This window comes from Parambassis ranga, chromosome 12, assembly GCF_900634625.1.
Source record: "Parambassis ranga chromosome 12, fParRan2.1, whole genome shotgun sequence".
Classification (NCBI taxonomy): domain Eukaryota; kingdom Metazoa; phylum Chordata; class Actinopteri; family Ambassidae; genus Parambassis; species Parambassis ranga.
In genome coordinates this window covers 66,843-87,462 of record NC_041032.1, presented here as the reverse complement: position 1 = coordinate 87,462, position 20,620 = coordinate 66,843, and the positions used below count along the sequence as shown (strand labels likewise).

Genomic DNA, 20,620 nt, shown 5'->3' with positions numbered 1-20,620 from the left:
ATGACATAGCTTGTTCAAGCCAGCAGTCAGAAAGGTTTGGCAGTCACTGCAGGAAAGCTAGTATAAGTGGATCATCTTCAGAGAAGCAGCAACACAGTGGCCGTTATTGGCCATATCAATAAATGTACAGGTGAAGTAACCATCGAGATTTATCTATTTATCTTTGCAATTATATACCTGGAGCATTAAACTGCTGCAGTAAAAACTGAGAAAAAAAATGTGATAAGACTTCTCTTGTCAATCCACTCTCCATGCTCTGCTTCGCCACGCTGACATAGACTTAACTGTCTGCTCCTACTCAAAGCAATATCAGTCCAGTTATTCACACAAGATTGAAGATGAAGCTGAAGAGAACGGCAGCATAAGTCAGGAGCTCCTGCTAAGTTGTGTTTCTCCCTCCTGAAATATCAGTGTTGTGAGTTAAAATAACCTGTCAGAAGCACGGAAAGGGGCAGAAAAAGAAAGACAAAAGGAAAATCGCAACAGGACCAGAACATCAACCGATAAATAATTGTCAAAGCAATTTAGCTAAACACGAGGATATGGATGCTATCCAAGCTAACATTATCACAGAGATTAAAGCAGTCAGCTCCGACATGAAGAGGGAATACTTCGAAACCATTGGAGTACTGAAGAAGGAGCTGAAAGATTTTAGAGAGGATATCAACCAGAAACTAAGTGCTATCGGCAAAGACCTGCAAGAAATAACAGAAAGAGTTGGAGAGACGGAACAACGAGTGGCGGATATGGAAGAACAAAGTGTTGACATTAGCGAGCTGCTTTCTCACACCCTGGAAGTCCAGCAAAGCATTCAAACCCAGCTTACTGACCTTGAAGCTCCATCCCGGAGGAACAACATACGTATTCATGGGATTCCTGAGGGGTCTGAAGGGGAGAATATACAGGACTTTGTTGAGAAGTTCATTAACTCGGAGCTGGCTCTCCCCGAGGCCGTACTGGGGACACAGCGGTGTCACCGATCCTTCGGACCGCGGCCACCACAGGGGTCCAGCCCAAGGTCTGTGATAATCTACTTTCATCTAAAATGAAAGAAATGCTTCTCCGATCTGCCTGGAAGAAGAGGGAGTTGCGTTTTGAGGGGAAAAGAGTATTGTTTGAACAAGACTATCCAACCGAGATATTAAAAAAGAGGAGAGCCTATGCCGACATCAGAAAGGTGTTAAAAGAGAACGGGCTGTGCTTTCAAATGCTGTATCCTGCAAAGCTCAAAGTTGTTTGACACCGGCTCCGTCTTCTACAACAGTGCAATGGAGGCAGTGGATGACCTTAAGAAGAGGGGATTTACATTGGACAGCTCTAAGACCGGGGCCGCCGTGGGACCCCCACCCACGAGCGGACCCAGACACCATCCATGGGAAAAAGCAGGTGCAAGACCCCGCTGCGACTGCCAGAGACAAATCCAAGAGAAGTTAAAAACATTTCAGCGGGACATGAATGCTACAGGGCTGTCAGGTAGTAAATAGAGAGACTGTGTTACCTGCAAGAGATTGGTAAGAGAAACATTTTAGTAACATTGTGGGCTGAAAGGCGCCAATAAGCAGATCTGTAAACATGGACATTCAGAGACAAAGCGATTTGTGTAACTCTGATGTGCACTGCTCTGAAATTAGACAACACTATTCAGAGATATCAGCATGCATGGGATGGGGCCCCTTCATTGTTAAATTTTGAAGTTGAGTTCATACTTCATAAATGGAAGTCAATTGAGTGTAAAATGTGTAGTTACATGTTCAGTTTTGTCTTGGTTCATAAGACAGAAGTTGATTTGTTCAGGTCATCTTGTCAGTTTGAATACTCAGGTGAATATATGTTTTCTCCCTTTGTTAGTTGAAATAAGTTATCAAACCTACAAAGTTATCACTTTGTATCACAGCCCTATAAAGAGAAGTAAAATGATTGCTACAATGAAAAAAAGAGAAACAGGATATAATTTTTTTGCAAGAAACACATCTCTCAAAAACCGAACATGATAGGTTGAGGAAAATGGGTTTTAAAAACACATATTATTCATCATTTGAAAGAGGGAATAAAAGAGGAGTTGCAATTTTGCAAAAAGATTTGTTTATATGTGGATGATATCCTGTTGACTCTTACTGAACCAAAACATTACTGGGATATGTAATTTTAAATAGAACGGTAAGGCAATCAAATACCTAGGGGTCCATATTCCCAAAGATCTTTCAACCATTTAAGATATTAATTACAATCCTATAACCAGCAATATCAAAATGGACTTAAATCGTTGGTCATTATTACCTATGAGCATGTGCAATCGAATAGAGATAGTGAAAATGAACATGCTTTTCCTCTTTCAATCACTTCCAGTTGAAATACCCCCTAAACAATTCAATAATTGAAATAAAATGATATCCACCTTTGTTTGGGGAAAGCAAAAACCCAGGATTAGATTCCAGACGTTACAGCTTGACATATTTAAAATACACAGGTCACCACACTGCATGTTGCTAAAGTAAAGTAGCCTCCTGTGGCCGCATTGTAACTTTTCAGGGCAGCACCGAGAAAAGATGCTATTTGGTCATTTAGGACAACATACCCACAAGCAGAAGGATGGGATGTAAGTGAGAATGTTGATGTAAACTCGAGGGCAGTAACATGAACAAAAACTATTTTTTTTGTTTTAAATAATAAAAATTGTCATAGCCATTTTGAAAAATTTGTATAGAGAGGCACTGAATTGCTGTTTTAATTTTTATGTTGTACCATGTTTTTGTGATTGGAAATGTTTGGTAGGGAAAATGGAGAAGAGGGAGGGTGGAGGGTAGGGCCAGAGTGGGCCACTTTTTCAGCCAGGGAGTTTCATGGCCAAACCGGCCTAATGGAGAAAAAATGTTAACAAATAAGGCAGGTAGCTCTTACAACGCCTTTTTAGTGGGCCCACATTTGGCCACAACTTCCTCTAACACCTTTCTTTTCAACCTGGCCTCTTCCTGCAATTGGCGGTTCTACATTGAATTACTCCCCAGGCGAGACCCCTCTGTGAGCGCCCCCACTCAAAAAAAAATTTAAAAAAAGTGGTCATTAAGTAAGGGGGAAGGTTGCAATTCAATTCCAATTCAGTTTTATTAATATAGCGCAATCAGAAATTGTCTCAAAGAGAGCCTGAACTCCCTTAAGAGCCACAGTGTCACGAAAAACTCCCTTCAACAGGAAGAAACCTTGAGCAGGAACCAGCTCATAGGAAGAACCTTCCTGCTGACAGTCGGCCGGGTAGAGGAGGAGAAGAAGAGGGAGACAGGACAGAGAGGATGAAGGAGAGAGAGAGGAGGAGAAGAAGGAGAACAGGACAGAGAGGATGAAGGAGAGAGAGAGGAGAAGAAGAGGGAGACAGGACAGAGAGGATGAAGGAGAGAGAGGAGAAGAAGAGGGAGACAGGACAGAGAGGATGAAGGAGACAGAGAGGAGAAGAGGGAGACAGGACAAAGAGGATGAAGGAGAGAGAGACAGGACAAAGAGGATGAAGGAGAGAGAGAAGAAGAAGAGGGAGACAGGACAGAGAGGATGAAGGAGAGAGAGAGGAGAAGAGGGAGACAGGACAAAGAGGATGAAGGAGAGAGAGAAAAAGAAGAGGGAGACAGGACAGAGAGGATGAAGGAGAGAGAGGAGAAGAGGGAGACAGGACAGAGAGGATGAAGGAGAGAGAGGGAAACAAACATGCACAAACATTAAACATTACAGAGAACAAACAGTTGCAATATGGATATGATGATAAATGGTATGAAAAAAAAGAATTTCCCAGTTTCTATATTTTTTTATATTAAACTAATGTAAACTAGAGCACTACATTTGTACTGAATCAAACATATGACCTTGCTTATTCAGACAAAACAAAAATATTTCACTGTACTAAACCAGGACTGCATTTTATACATAAATATAATTCTTTGTTAGTAATGATAGTGGTAATGATAGTGCTTTCACATTTTAATAAGCAACATAAAAGGTTGTGTGTAACACTTTGGGCAACTAGTCATTTTGATACCTGTGTGTGATGGTCCAGGCTGTGGGCATCGAGTGAAGAGAGGCTGAATGTTTGATAAATATGGATGAAAAATAATAATTCCCCACTTTTTACCCTGTATTTAACTCATAAACCAGCTGACAGTGAGCAGTATTCTTACTTTAGTTTAACGTTAATTTAGTTTAAAGGGCAATCCCAGGCCTGGAAATATCATAAAAATATTTGCTCTACTTGCAATGGAGCTGTATTCTAACAAAAAGAAACTGCTTATGGCAGCTGCCATTATCCAGTCAGACTTTCATCACTGGTAAAAATATATGTCTGGCAATCTAGTAAGTATTGTTCCTTATATAAGACAATCTTGTGACAATCTAGCGAAACTCAAAAATGGTCACTAGTAAACTAGTAATTGCCAAAATGTGTTTATTAGTGAAGGCATTTTTGATTGTACTAGTCAACCTGTGCAGCAAAAATCCTTTGCTAGGAAACTACTCAGATCCAAAAGGTTCACTAGAAACAGAATTAACTATTGCAAAATTCAACATTACTTGTTAACTGGTGCAAAAAGTCCAACAGTTAATTAGTCGGACTATAACTAGTAGGACGAGGTGGCTTGATTCAAAGCTTACAACTGGTTTTCCAGCAACATTCCCACCTAGCATTTATTATAGCTCCTTAATATCAAACACCATGATTTCCTGCTGTAGTAATGAAAAATACCTCACTTTTAAACGTGAAAAATGCCTTTTCAAGCTTACTAGTTAACTAGTGTGGTAGTTAACTTGTTAACTGTTGGCAGGTGCAAAAAAACAACTAAGTTTATTTCCAAGGTAAAAAACATAAAAAAACACAAGTAACAAAGGTACACCAGGAAACAAACTTACTAAAAAAAACTAACAAACTCCAGAAACTTTGAATACTAAACCCAGAAGACTAAACATAAAAATAATCAAGAAACAAAGTTTAAAATCAAAAGCCAAGTTCATGACAGGAGCCCAGCAGGGACAGAGACTTTGGCTCTCCAGAACTCGAACAGGAAGTGAGGGACCTCTCAGTAACTAGCAGAGACGGAGATTCAGGCCACTGAGAACCACTCAGAAACCGAGCCAGGAACTCCAGGACTGGAACAGGAACGAAGGCCCACCTGGAATGGAAGAGGAACAAAGGCCCACATGGACCTGAACAGGAACTCGGGAACAGAGGCCTGCCAGGGCCACAACAGGAACTTGGTAACAAGAGCCCACCAGGGCCAGACAGGAATTTGGGAACTGAGGCCCACCAAGTCCGGAACTAGTCGAGGCGAGACTGCTCCAGAGGCTGGGATGAGGGTTTCCCAAAGTCCGAGCAGGTAGCCCCTAGTGGCTGTGATGGGGCCCCACCAGAGCCCAACTGGTGCCCCCAGTACCAAGGTACAAAATCTCCAGAGTCTCGGCAGATACTCCACCCAGGTGGACTCCAGACAACACCACCTGTTCCGGAGGCTTCCTGGCACCGTAGAAGCCGACAGGGTGAACCAGGCGGGGAGAGGTTAGAAGACTGGTGTGGGAAGCTGGCCCAGCCCGATGAATATGGGTTCAAGCTCAGAGAAGCCAGGGTTAGGGTTAGGGTAAAAGGAGGATCCAGATGCGGATTCAGAAAACAAAATTAGATTTATTTACACTGTTCGATTGTACTCAAACTCAAAACATCCTTCTAGAGGAGGTCCAGCCACTTGCTGTGGAGAAAGGCACGCCAGGGGAGCAGCAGCCACGGGGAGGAAGCACTGCTGAAGATTTGTCGAAGAACTGGCGGCAGAACTGGGCCAGATGCAGGTGTTAAGTACTGGTGGGATAACCATCCGGTGTGAATCATCTGCTGAACTCCACCCCACCTGCTGCTGCCACCGGGAGCCCTGGCATGCCTGAAAGGAAAAAAAAAACTGCAAAAAGGCCCAGTGGGCCAAAACCCTAACAGGCTTGGAGGGTTGAGTGCTTACGAAGTTTAAGTAACTTTTAACAATTAGGGACAAGTCCTTGAAGGTTTTACAGTACACAATTTGAAAATGACTAGTCAAAGCTAGTCATGGAATTTTTTCCTCCTTACTAGTTAACCATTGGACAATTAGGCTACTACTGCTTCACTACTGAATGTTTTTGGCTGCACTAATAAACTGCTGAAGTCAAAAATGCCCTCACTAGTTTACTAATGGGCAGAACTATGCTGCCCATTAGTAAACTAGCGATAGAGGGATGTGGCATAGTTATTTTAATCCTTACAATATGTATGTAAAAGTAATACAACTAATGTCATCTGCGTTTACTGTCTTACCATGCAGGAGAAACCATACAAATGGGAGGAGGGAAGGCGAATGCCATTTTTATACTACAGTGGTCCCTCGTTAATTGTGGGAGTTAAGTTCTAAAAATAACCCGCAATAGGTGAAATCCACAAAGTAGTCAAGCTTTATTTTTTACAATTGTTATAGATTTTTTTAAAACCTCTCACTACACACTTATACTTTTCTTAGACAGATATTAATATTTGCACTCTTCAATCTTGTTTAAACACTCTCAAAGTTAAAAATTGCACAAAAACATCAGCAAAACTGCGAGGCTGTGAAGGGTTAACTGCATTATAGCGAGGGACCACTGTGTTACGAAAAATCACCACAAGGTTCTGTATCTCATGTCATAAACTGTTTGCTGTCTTCCTCGTAGTTTTGTGCCTCTCTCTCTCTCTCTCTCTTTGCAGGTCTCTCTAAGGGGGATTATTTACAGCAAATAGAAATGTAAAATAATAAAGTACAAATGTGTGCAATTTTAAAGTTAAACCTTTCGCACAATCTGTCAGTTACAGTGGTCAGTTAGTGTTATTTTGGCACAGATGATGAATAGTCTCAGTAAGGAGACTCAGTAAGACAAGCATAATGAATTAAATAAAGTGGAGATGGCTTTCGAACTTGTTTTTCCTTTTTCTTTGCTGCATTATTTGTCCCATGATGTGTTAGGTGAAAGATTTTATTTTGCATGATGTAATGTGGTGTGGGTCCACATATCTAGAAGTGTGTCCCTAATATGAAGTTTTCATTTCTGTATGCATATTACTGTAATGTGTTTTATGAGTACTTTTACTTTTTTACAGAAGATCAAAGGAAGACAGGTATACTGAATGTATTGAGAAGTGTGTAATTTCCTTCTTCTCATAGACTTTTGTAATTCACTCTCTCTAATAGTTGTTGTCTGCTCTTTGGAGACAGCTCTGGTTGATATCAAGCTAAGGTTGTAAATCCAGATCTTGATTGAAAGAATGTGTTAATCTCCATGACCCCATTTTACGACCCACCCTTCCTGTGAGTTTGTCTTCCTGGTCACCTCCAGATCTGACCCACAGCCTATGAGAGTTTAGGACTTGATTGATAGGAGTAAGTGAACTTACATGGGGGAAGAGGTGTAAGCTTTTATGGGGCGTCATAAAGTCACTCGTATGGGACAGTGATCATTCTCGTGGACTTATCTTCAACTTAGGTTTACGATTGACAAAAAGGGGACCCCCTGCTATTTCCTTTGTGTTTTTCTCCTGACTCTCATGTTTAACCATTACCAAGAAAATTTCTTTTCCCTAACAGATGCAAGAAAAAATAATTCATAAATGTTAAAGGATGTACTGATGTTGCTTTATATGCTCTTGTAATAAATTCTAAAGGGAAGTTGTCTAAAGGCACTTGCAGACCTTATAAGTGTCATTACTTGTTGTTTCGAAAGCTCAGAAAACGTGTTTTATCCAATTCAAATATATGTCCTGAACCCGCCCTGGCCCTTATTCCAACTGCCTTTTCTTACTATATTCAGCTAAATTCCCCAGGGATGGCAGTTGAATGTTGAAGCAGCTGCAGGATGACAATGGTAGATCACAGAGTAAGGAGAAGAGTAGAGACAGGCTTGTCTAAATAACAACAGCAGGGTAAAGGGTTTTTTTTGTTTTTCATTTTTACCTTCCTCGGGCATGCATGCACATTATTTTATTATTAATCCATGATGAAACTGTTGTTTCCAAAAAATATGAGATTTTTAGTAATCCTGACTTCAAGAGATAACCAGCTGAATGGATATTAGGTTAACCAGGATCAGTAAAAAATAAATGGGCTAAAAGAGCTGCTATGTGACTTGTTATTGACGTACTTGAGGTGATCTATGCCATCTGGTGTTGCTGGGACATTGTATCTTCTCATGTACTCATGCATCTCAGGGAAACTCTTCTTAACATAGTCCTCTGCACTGCTCTCTCTCACTGTAGCAAACCGGAATCCCTGAGAGGGATGGTGCAACTGCAGGAAGGGAGAAAGAAACACTACCTTTTAAATGAAAGAAAATACTGCACTGTGAAAGTGTGTAGTATGGCCTCTAAATACTAATTATATTTGCATTTTATGTGTTTAGAGAGAAAATAAAATAGTTAAATGAAGTGGATAGATTTGTCGCATTTCCCAATCCTATGATGTACCTTTGGATCATGTATCCCTGATAGTTGTTCATATGTCTTCTCCCCGACCATCACAGCAGCCAGGTTAGCAGTGTAGGTGGAAAGACAGAACAGACAGAAGATGGCCCAGAGGTTCATCAACAGACGACCTGTCCAGCACTTTGGGGGCTTGATGGCTACAGTTCTCCCAAACAGAATGGCATAGCATACATTTAGCGCTGAGGAGAAAGAGAACACTCGGTTGCGGTTGCGTCCACGTGGTGTCATTCCAAATGGGCTGTGCCACTCATACAAGGTAAGGAAGATGGCAGTCACGTGAAGGGAAACAAAGATCCCGAGCCACATGGACCAATGCAGAGGCCACATGAAGGCGCCAATGGGTGCAGCGGTGTCACATGTACGAACCTGGACAGGAGTGGATTGATATCATTCTCAAGTGCCACCATAAAAAAGTACAATAATTAATAAAACCTTTGTCTTTGCCTTGATTTTTTTTGTCACATTCTGATGATGAACTAATGCAGACCTAATGGAACATTGCAGTTTTGTAATAATAAGTTCTCCCCCCAAAAAAAACATTAGAAAGCAATATACTGACAACAAACAATAAACATCTATTTTTGCACAACATCCTGTCATATTCATACCAGCCACAATAGAGTAACAGAAAGAGAAGTATGAAGTAGAGAAATCAGTGAAAAACAAGTCAGTAAGAGAAGAGTTGTACTGACCAGGATACCTAGGCTGGTGGAGAAGAAGGGTGAGGTGAAGTCAATGACCTGGCTTCTGGCTGAATTAATGCTAAACGATGTCACTGCCAGATGAGCAGCACCACTGAGCAGGTCACCGACCAATCCTGTCCAGCGACCGTTCTTAAATCCACCATATTTTCCATCACCAACAATATAGAGGTCAAAAGTGAATCCCATGTCCTCTGCTAGCTTCTCCAACAGGTCAATGCAATAACCATAACAACATTTCTTCAGGTCTCTTGGAACAGATCCATTTGGTCCACTAAGATTCTGGAAAAGTTCTTCCAAAATTAAAGAGTCATTGGTGAGTGGGTCCAGGCACAGCTGGCCTGCAGGACACATACCATCCCTATCCACCTCACGGGTAAATACAAATGGGTGCTCCACCAGTGTCACCACTCGCATGTGTAAGCGAGTGGGTCGGCGCCAGTCACTTTCGCCTCTTGAACCTGGATGGCTTGCCCAGGCACCCTGGTCCATCAAAACTCTACCCCTGCGCCAGCGTCCCAGGCGCGTCCAGGTTGGCTGTCCTAAGGGGTCCAGCTGAAGGGACCAGATGTAATGATGGGCCTCGGAGATGACATTTTGGCTGTAACTGTCTCTGGATATAAAACCACTCTGGCCTTCAAAGGATGTATTGGCTAGAAATCTGAGTGATGAAATATGGACGTCAGAGTGAGAATGAGAGTGAAACAAGAATGGAAAGAAAGAAAAGCACATTAATTTTAGAATGTGAGCATTACCTGTAAACACTATTGAGCAAAAGCAGATGTAAATGGGCTTTGCAGACACTTTTTGATAGATAAAATAAAGTGGTGTTTTTTATTTTCTAATATGCTTTTGTTCATCCACAATAGCATTTAATGTTGAATCATTCTGTCATGAATCAAAGCATTGGGTTGAGCCCAAATATTGAATATAATACAGGGTAAAAAGGTTTTACATACATTGGTCCAGGGAAAGCAGGATATAACATGTTCTATATTTATAGCTGATGCACAAGTAAATTTACACACAAATGCCAGGGATTTTCTGTGAGAGCATTGGGTTTTGCGTAGAATCAACATGAGCATCCACATAAAAACATCACCCAGGAATCCAATTAATCACACAGAAAAAAGACAGCTTTAAGCTGACAGCCCTCCAAACCTGAATTTCCCCAGTCCTAGCAGCCCTATTAAACTGTGTGCATGAAGCAGTAACACAGAGGCTAACTTTAAATCCTAAATTGCAGAGCAAAGATGCAGTAAATGATTATGAAAAAAAAAATTCAAATCATGTGCATTCTGGAAGCCTCATTATTTGCATGTTATTGATACACCTGGTCTTTGATACAACCATTTGAGCAGTTGTAAGGGCCAGGCATAGATTGTGCATGCAATGTTTCTCTTCAATTTTTAAATGCCAACTACACCTATACTAATGATACTAGTGCTCATTAAAGGGCTTTCTGGTTTCAAAACTTGCAGTATTAAAGTATCCTCCTGTGGTCATATTCTAACTTGTTTCCCCACTAGCTAGGTACACAAGATAAGATTACCCTAGTAATGTGAAACCTCTTCACTCTGTATGCACTAATCACTTGTTGTGATTAGTGATTAGTGCATATATAAAGCATATAACAGTATATGTAATAAGAAGCATGCATGGGTTAAAATAGAAAAGGATAAAATAAAATAAATAAAATAAAATAGTCATCAGGTGGATCATGACTAGAGCATCCTACAGTGACTACACTAAAATGACATTGTAAAGTGTCATTTTAGTGTAAACTGGCATGGAGATGCCAGGTATTAAACTCGGAGCCTCATACATACAAAGCATGCACTCTACCACTGAGCTACATCCATGGACGTCACTAGGGTTGACAGATAGGGGGGGGAAGCCCCCCTAAAATAGGGCTAGCGACATCTACGGCTACATCCCCAATCTTACCTACCTACTTTTGCAGTGTTTTATTAGTTTGATTGCTGTTGCTAGGCAATCAAACTATTGTTCTTCACTGTCTTTCTTCTTCTTTTTAATTCTTCCGTATGTTTTTTGGCGCAGCGTATCTTCAGCATACATTGACCGATTTCAGCCATTCAACTATCAAAATGTTCATCTCACAGAGGACATTCTGGGTCAACTTCAAGTTTTTTTTAAAAACTTATAGTTTTTCAAATATTAGGCAATTTCGGTGTCATTTCGGAGTCTATGAGAGAGCCTTTCAACAAGGGTCATCTGCCAAATGTATCTCCTATAAATTTCAAGCTACACACTCTATTTTAGTCTTAACACGCTCATTAGATGCTGCTCTATCAAATCAGAATTTTCTAATTCCAAATGATTTCCGCACGCCAGGCTCTCAAAGTTGAAGTGGTTTTTGATGTCTCCTCTGCTGTAACCATGGTGACAGGCTGACACACAGAGGCATACACAGCTCTAACTTGCTCTGATTCTCCAGCAATTCAGAGCAATCCTTATCATCAGCATTCAAAGCAATGCTTCAGCTGCAGCAATCAAACTTGCATTTTCTTCAGGAAATGCCCTGTTCTAGTTGTTCTTATTGTTGGCCAGCTGCAAAGGCCCCCAAAAATGGGGGTTGTGGGGTGGAAAGGGTTAATGAACACAGGTTTTAAAACACTGCAGGAGGCTCATATTTTCACCAAACTGAATAATTAGGTATGCCATTTGGTTTTACGAATACTCCTGCAGTGTTTCAAAATCTGATAAACGATGTTCTGTGTGAGACCTGGTCCGGGGAAGGTCAAAGCCGTTCTGGAGTGGCCAACCTTGGACAACCGAAAACAACACAGGAGTTCCTGGGCTTCACAAGCTTCCTCCATAGGTTTATCCGGGGCTACAGTTCGGTTGTGGCTCCCCTGATAAGTCTCACGTCCCCTTTGTTTGGTCAGCCAAAGCGGAGGCTGAATTTTAGATTTCCTGATTCAGCCGGACCCCTCTGTTGAGAATTTATTTATATAAGGAAAATCTAGTTGTCTAGTTAATGAATTAATTTAATCGAAATTAATATGTGATAGATAACCAGTTAAAGGGATACAGTAGAGTTGGTTTAAATGTTTAGTTAGAGTGTAGGATAATATTTATAGGCATTAGACTGTTTGAGGGTACTTAATACCCATAATGCTCTAGGAGCTGAAGAGACGTACAACATCATAACTTTTTCAGGTGTTCTTGTTGTTGTTGTTGTTTGGTGAGCCGGTGTGATCAGCTGTTCTCTCGTATGCGCACGTCAGCATGTATTGTTTTTACCTTTTTTAATCCACTAAACCTTTTCAATCGTCAAGACTTGAGTTTCGTCTCGTCATTTTTTAGTACGTCTACGCTGCATTAGATTTTTTGGTGCCGAAACCCAGGATTGCTGCGGTAATGGCAGACAAAGAAAGAAATAACGGACAATGGTTGGACGTTGAGGGACAACGTATTGAAAAGTTAAAGACAAAGCATCGGACAATACGGAGTTCTACTACAAGACTGTTGAATAATATGGATAGTGAATTACTAAAGGAAGATCCGGATGTTGGCCGTGTGAGAGAGATGCTCGCTGTATTAGCGGCAAAGGAGGACAGTTTGTGCGAACTTGATCGTGTGATGGAAGAACACACTTCGCTGGCGGACGTTGAATCAGAGGTTGAACTAGCAGAGGAATACAGAGACCGCATCATCAGTTTGAAGACGCACGCTCACTGAATGCTCAGGGAACATGAGACTGTGAGTATTGGCAACCTCCAGCCGTACCGGCTAAGTGACGTCAGCGCACATTCTGCTGGCTCTCAGCAGAGCAACCAGACAGTGAGACTGCCAAAGCTGATTATTGAGTAAGTTTAATGGAGATGTAAGTTTATGGCAGGAATTCTGGAACCAATATGTGACTGCTATTCACTGCAATGATGCCCTTTGTATAAGAGAGAAGTTTACTTACCTGAAAACTTACCTCACAGGAACGGCTGCAAAGGCAGTAGCAGGGCTCACGTTAACAGAGAGTAATTACGATGCTGCAGTGGATATACTCCAAACTAGATTTGGAAGGAAAAGATCTCATTGTAAATGCTCACACATCAAAGTTGCTTAATCTCACTCCAGTGAAAAAATCATCTGATGTAAGTGCTTTGAGGAAATTATATGATGACTGTGAGATCCAGATCAGGAGCCTGGAATCTCTGGGAGTGGTATCAGACACGTATGGAGGCATGTTATGCCCAATACTGCTCCAGATGATGCCAGAGGACATGGCTCTTGAGTACAGAGCTTCACATATTACAGGATCTTGCAATCAGAGAGACAGTGAGTCTGTACACAAAACATTTAGCAAATCATACTCAGCCCGTGACATGAAGCTAAAGAAACCAAGTATGACATCAGCAGCAACACTACACACAGCCCATCAAAAAATACAAAGCTGCCTTTTCTGTGACAGTGCTGAACACATGTCTGAAAATTGCCCTGACCACAGCAAGGAAAAGCTGAAGAAGCTTGGCAGGTGCTATATCTGTTTAGGACCCAAACACATTGCAATGTTCTGCAGATCAAAACTGTCATGTGCTACATGTGGAGGCAAGCATGATGATGATTTGTGTAGGAAATGATGTTTCCCCAACTGCTGTTTCAGAAAATACAGACACGGTTGTTTCCTCTGTAATTCCCCAAACTGACCACAAGGAGCCTGACCACGATGGTTGGACCCTCAGGCAGGAAGATAGTCCGTTGCTTACTTGATGGAGGAAGCCAGGGCAGTTTAGTGCATGAGAATGTGGCAAAGGCACTACAGTTACCTGTCGTCAAACAAGGGACTCTTACCTTTCACACATTTGGTTCCCCTGCTCCGACAACAGTGAAGCGCAACATAGTGAAACTCAGTTTGGAGAATGTCTGGGATAACCAGCAGCATATTGAAATAGAGGCAGTTGTGACCCCAAAAGTGTGTACTGCAGTGATGAAAGTCCCAGATGAGCACATACAGAAGGAGATGAAAAAGAGAGGTCTCAACCTCGCAGACTTCCCTGGAGATCATAAACCTGAACTTTCTGTGTTAATTGGTTCGGACTACTACTGGAAGATAAGTGTCAGGCAGGATAGAGAGACTGACAGAGAGCCTGGTGGCATTAGAGAGCACCCTTGGATGGACATCCAGCTCAGTGAGGATGCACAAATTGCCAAACAACTGCATGCATCTGGGAACTTAAATCTCTGGGTATCACAAACGAGAAACCTGAGAGTCCAGAGGATGATGAGGCACTGCAGCGGTTTGAAGAAACCTCTTCTTTAAGGATGGACATTACCAAGTGGAATTGCCATGGCGACAAAACCATCCTCCACTCCAGAATAATTAATGCATTGCTAAAAGGAGGCTGGAAGGATTGAAAAGGCTTCATCCCACAAAGAAGGAAGCCCCTTATTAAATGACTGCCTTTTAACAGGGCCCAATCTAAATCCAGATCTGATGAGTGTTTTGATTAAGTTCAGACTGCATGAAATTGCATACATGGCAGACATCAAGAAGGCATTTCTGCAGATATCACTGTCAGAACAAGACTGGGATTCTGTAAGATTTCTGTGGTTCGCAGGACAACCAACAGAGGAGCAGGATGAGAAGCTATGTGTGCTGAGAATGACAAGAGTGGTGTTTGGAGCTTCATCAAGCCCATTCTTGCTTGCAGCAACCATAAGAAAGCATTTGAAAAAATATGAGTCAGAACATCCACACGTGGTAGAAACCATAAGCTCCTCACTCTATGTGGATGACTTTATTGCAAGTGCATGTGAGGTGACAGAGGCCCATGCTGTAACCACAGCAGCAAAGAACATTATGTCAGCTACAGGAATGGATCTATGCAAATGGATGACAAATTCTCCTGAGCTCAAAGAAAAATGGCAAGAGAGCTTGATGGACTGCACTACAGAACCAGAAACCCACGGATCAGTGCTGAAGGTACTGGGCTTAGTGTGGAGACCACCAACGATAAGCAGCCCTCTAAGGTCGACAAACACCAGCTGATGACTTTGTCAGTTGGTGTTTGTCGACCTTAGAGGGCTGCTTATCATTCTGAAAGAAAGAAAAAACACCAAACGAAGTGTTCTACAGTCCTCTGCTTAGATTTTCGATCCTCTGGGATTTTTGACACCCTTCACCATCAGGATAAAGTGTCTCTTTCAAGAAATGTGGAAGAAAGGGCTTGAGTGGGATAAGGAATTACCACCTGATCTGACAAAAACATGTCAGCAGTGGTGTTCAGCTTCCTCAACTGCACCAGTTGTCAATCCCACGGTGGTACAGAACACACCTGCAGCCACAGAACAGAAAGGATTTAAAACTACATGTATTCTGTGATGCCAGTGAAAAGGCCTACAGTGCAGTTGCTTATCTACAGGGAGAAACGAAGGATGGATAATTGGCAACAAGCCTGGTTGCATCCAAGTCCATGGTGGCCCTTCTCAAAACAATGACCCTGCCACGCCTGGAGCTGATGGGAGCTGTAATAGCAGCCAGGCTCGGGAGCACCCTCATAAAAGCACTGCAGATGGACAGGAGGCAAATCAGACTGTGGACAGACTCAATGATTGTGCTACACTGGATCCAAAGTTCTGCTCACAAGTGGAAACAGTTTGTATCAAACAGGGTGACAGAAATCCAGTCTCTAACCGACCCACAGTCATGGTCACACTGTAAAGGTAAACTGAACCTAGCTGACCCTCCTTCTAGAGGTCTAACTGTACAGGACCTGCAGCAGAGTGCATTATGGTGGAACGGTCCTTGTGTTCTGATATTACCTGACCATTAAGAGAACACTCAGGATGCTGTTGAAGAAGATGAGGTGAACGCTGAACTCATATCAGGTTGCTGTACAGCTGGTTCATCAGAACACAGAGCCCTTAAAACCTGTCTTTTGTCGGGAAAGATACAGTAAGCTTAAAACTGTGTTCAGAGTGACAGCCTGGATAAAGAGGTTTATCACCAACACATGCTCCAGCACAAAAATGTGTGGTGAACTGCGAGCAGAAGAGCTACAGGAAGCAGAAAAATACTGGATTAAGATAACTCAGAGTCAAGAGTTTCAGCCCTGAAAGCAGGAAAAAGCCCCAACACTGATTCCAGAATCCGAGAGCTGAAGCCGTTTCTGGATGAAGATGAGCTCCTTAGTGTTGGAGGAAGGCTCCAGTATTCTGATTTCTCATACACAGAAAAGCACCCATGGATTCTACCCAGCAACCACCAATACACAGAAATGTTGGTGCAGGATCAATATGAGAAGATGATGCACTCAGGTGTACGAGACACTTTAGTGCAAACCAGAGAGAAATACTGGATTTTGAGGGCACGGCAGATAGTCAAGAGAGTTGTGTCAACATGTGCACTTTCCAAGAAATTCAAGGCAAAGGCTGGACAACAGAATACTGCACCACTACCAAGGGACAGAATAACAGTCACCACCATTTGAGGTCACAGGTGTGGACTTTGCAGGCCCGCTTTATGTGAAGGAACAGAGCTCTATGAAAAAATCATATATTGCACTGTTTACTTGCGCTGTAACCAGAGCAGTACATTAAAAGCTGGTCTCTGACCTGTCCACTGAAAATTTCCTGCTAGCCCTGAAAAGATTTATATCAAGAAGGGGGTTATGCAGGGTCATATATTCAGATAATGCCAAGACATTTAAGTGAGCTGATCAGGAACTTTTAAAGAGCATCAAAGATCCACAGTTACGAGCTTTCTTCTCTGAAAAGGGCATCACCTGGCGGTTTATTGCTGAAAGAGCAGCTTGGTGGGGCGGATTTTGGGAGAGGCTTGTAAGGTTAGTCAAAGTCATTCTGAGGAAAGTGCTCGGCAGAGCTAAACTTAAATTTGAGGAAAATGCACTATCCTGACTGAAGCTGTAGCTGTGATAAATTCAAATTCAAGGTTTTGTCAGCTCAATGCTGACAAAACAGAGATGATTGTTTTTGGCCCCAAAAATGAAAGAGCTAAGATCAGTGCTTACCTTGACTCCATGTCACTGAAGGTCACAAATCAAGCCAGAAATCTCGGTGTAATTCTCGACTCAGACCTGAACTTTAACACCCATGTAAAAGCCATTATTAAGTCTGCCTATTACCACCTGAAAAACATTGCTAGGATTAAGGGCTTTCTGTCCAAACAAGGTGTCTTGTTTGGACAGAAAGCCCTTAATCCTAGCAATGTTTTTCAGGTGGTAGAAAAACTTATTCATGCATTTATTTTCAGTAGGCTAGATTATTGTAACGGCGTCCTCACAGGTCTTAGCAAAAAATCAGTCAGGCAGCTGCAGCTGGCCCAAAATGCTGCTGCTAGAGTTCTGAGTAATACCAGGAAAATGGACCACATCACACCGGTCCTCACTGCACTGGCTTCCTGTGAGTCAAAGGATACATTTCAAAACTTTACTCTTGGTCTACAAAGCACTGAATGGTCTTGGATCAAAATACATCCTGGACTTATTGGTTCCCTATGAACCATCTAGATGCCTGAGATCATCTGGGACAGGCCTACTGTGTGTACCCAGGGTGAACACTCAAACAGAGTGAAGCAGGATTCAGTTATTCTGCAGCTCACCTGTGGAACAGCCCTCCTGAACACCTGAGGTCTGCTCAGACAGTCACTTTATTTCACTTTATTATTTTTATTAATACAATAATTGTGAATGTGCATTGGCGTCCTACACCCCGTCGTGAGGACCACGTCCGAAAGGGGGGAAAGCTCGAGCAGAGAGGCCGCTGATTCGAAGACCCCCCCGGGAGAGGATAATAATAAAAAGGATAAAACCCCAAGGCAGAGCTGGAAGCTGGGACGAATTGAGGAACTGTTTCCAGGTCGTGATGGTCTTGTGAGGTCATGCACGACACAAGGTAACAAGACAATCCGGCACAAACAAAGGGAAACACAGGACTTAAATAAGGTAACAAGGAAACAAGGTAACAAGACACAGGTGAAACACATTAGGGTGGGGCAAACAATCACAAAAGGCAGGACAAACAGGACAACACAGGGAACACCAGAAAAACCCCAAAACTACAAAAATAACAAAGAAACCAGGAATATTAAATTACAAACAACAAAACAACAAATGACCAAAATACTAAATTATGACACTCTTCAAAGACTAGGAAATCACTCAGCAATCCACACTGGAAAGTTGGACAGCTAATTCAATACATCAATATAGATACTTGGAATGCACTAATAAGGATAACAGGATTCATGTATTCCAAAAGAAACTTTACACTCTTGTGTTCTTTGTGTTATATACTATATGAATGAAAGTTATAGTTTGAGTAAATTATTTTTGATATTCATGAAGATTAGGTTCCAAGCCTTATTTAACAAGTGTTTTCTTCAATCTTTCTAAGCTCTCGTGTGATTTTCCTGTTTTCTTAAACATGCCTAACATCATCTTGAGCCTTGTTGTTTTATGAAACTTCATTTTGAGAAGCTTAGTTTTTTCCCATCAACCCAACTGAAGATCCAGCAGATAGAACAGCTGCCTACTGTGTACCAACTGATGTTACAACTGAGAACTAGCACATGCCCTGAACACATGGTGCCTTGAGGAGAGCCCACTTGAAGTCATCATGAGAGCTGCACCTAGGAAGCTACAACTTCCTCACACCAGTGTTAATTTTGGCAGCAATTTCTGATTTAGTTTTTATTTTAGTCTTGTGACTAAAATGTCATTTGATTTTAGTCACATTTTAGTCATCAACATTTTTTAACTTTTAGTCTAGTTTTAGTTGACTAAATATCAAACAATTTTAATAATAAATAAAAATAAATATCATAGAATTTTAGTCGACTAAATCCACAGCAGACATTGTCAACTAAAATTCTATGATATATATTTTTTCATGAAATAATTGAGGTTTGAAGTGCAATAAAAACAGGCACAGCTTTAACTTTTGTTATTTGAAACAAACACCTCTTTCTTTAATTGCTATTACCTTTTCACAAAAGAACCAGTGAACAGTGAGCTGCTCTCCCTGAATAAACTGTTCAGTCATGACCTTCTTCATGAATACTCCATAACTACAGCAAAATACTTCAGTGACAACTTAGAAACGGTGCGCATGCTGTAAAACCATCAGCAGCGGTGTCCTACTTTATAGATTGTGTCACGTGTATCTTTGAACGGAAGTTAAGATGACTCGTCTGCAAATGTAGCTTCAGGTTTGTTGTGTTTTTACCGCTGATAGTCGCTCCACACGGTTTGCAAACCATCTTGTTTGTCTTGACATCAAACGTGTCCGTGTGTCTGTTCTTCTCCTGTTTTGTGTTACCATGCATGAGTACGCCTTCTTCCAGCATCGCGGGGTAACGTCCTTACGCAGAGAGATCACTTCTGATTGGCTCTCTGCCGCCGTCTCCTGATTCGTCCCTCCCTTCCACAAACAAAATTTGCTCTGATTGGATCTCGTCTCCATCAATAATTTCATCTCGTTTTTATTCGTTGACGAAAGTGTCAATACATTTCGTCTTCATTTTTGGCACCGTGCGTTAGTTTTTCTTTAGTTATCGCCTCATTTTTATCAGCAAAAAAAGGTCATTAACGAAAACTATGACGAAAATGATTCGTCAACAAAATTAACACTGCCTCACACCCACACATTGATCTCAAAACTCTACATTCTTTATAACCATCACTACAACACCATTTATTTTTTTTCTTCTTTATGTATATTACTTCTGTATAAAATCTCATGTTTATTCTCCAGATTAGTTAATAATGTCAGGATTAGTGTGGGAGCCGGACACAAGTGCGAGACACAGGGCGGTGTCTTCGAGCCAGGTCTTATTTTGTAGGTTTTGTTATTTCCTGTTTTATTTTATATTTTTTGTGCACTGACTTCCCTCTCGTTTCATGTGTCTTGTCTTCCTCTCCCTCGTGTGCTCCCTCCTACTGGGGATCCCTTCCTTAGCCCTAATGTGTCTCACCTGTGTTTCATTGTCTCCCTACTCCCTGGTGTATATAGTCTGTGTCTGAGTTCCTCGTAGTATTTTGTCTTTTGCCTAAGGGTTTTGTGTTATAGTTTTGGTATTAGTTTTTCAACAGTAAAATGACGGACCAAGCGAGCAGCAGCGGCACCGGTAGTAGTGCCGAATTCACATTTAAATGTAAGTAAAGGACAGTAGTTTGAGGGATTTTTAAAATGCTAGTAGTGATAGCGGCATTAAAAAAGTGATAGTTGTATATTTGAAAACATGACGTTCTGTTGATACGAGGCGCTGTAAGCGTAAACTAAACATTTTGATTGAATGTTGTTTCTTGACTGTTTACTGTAGTTCACTTGAGGAGCAATATTATCTTTATTATTATTAACGGTCATTTTGCCGGTTGTCATTTTGTTGTAGGAGGAGCAGAGGGAAACAGATGAAATCTGACAATTGATAACGGAGGACATG

General features: G+C 41.6%; 1 protein-coding gene across 4 annotated transcripts in view; it reads right to left on the bottom strand.

Annotated features, from left to right (window-relative positions):
- The window catches only part of grin3a (glutamate receptor, ionotropic, N-methyl-D-aspartate 3A), a 72,431-nt gene that overhangs the window by 25,792 nt on the left and 26,019 nt on the right, over positions 1–20,620 (bottom strand). For all 4 annotated transcript variants that reach the window (XM_028417479.1, XM_028417480.1, XM_028417481.1 and 1 more), the window contains exons 3-5: positions 9,190–9,859; positions 8,480–8,863; positions 8,158–8,303 (exon numbers count right to left, since the gene is read on the bottom strand). In XM_028417479.1, the coding sequence (XP_028273280.1) occupies positions 8,158–8,303; positions 8,480–8,863; positions 9,190–9,859 (1,200 nt within the window). The remainder of the gene's footprint in view (positions 1–8,157; positions 8,304–8,479; positions 8,864–9,189; positions 9,860–20,620) is intronic.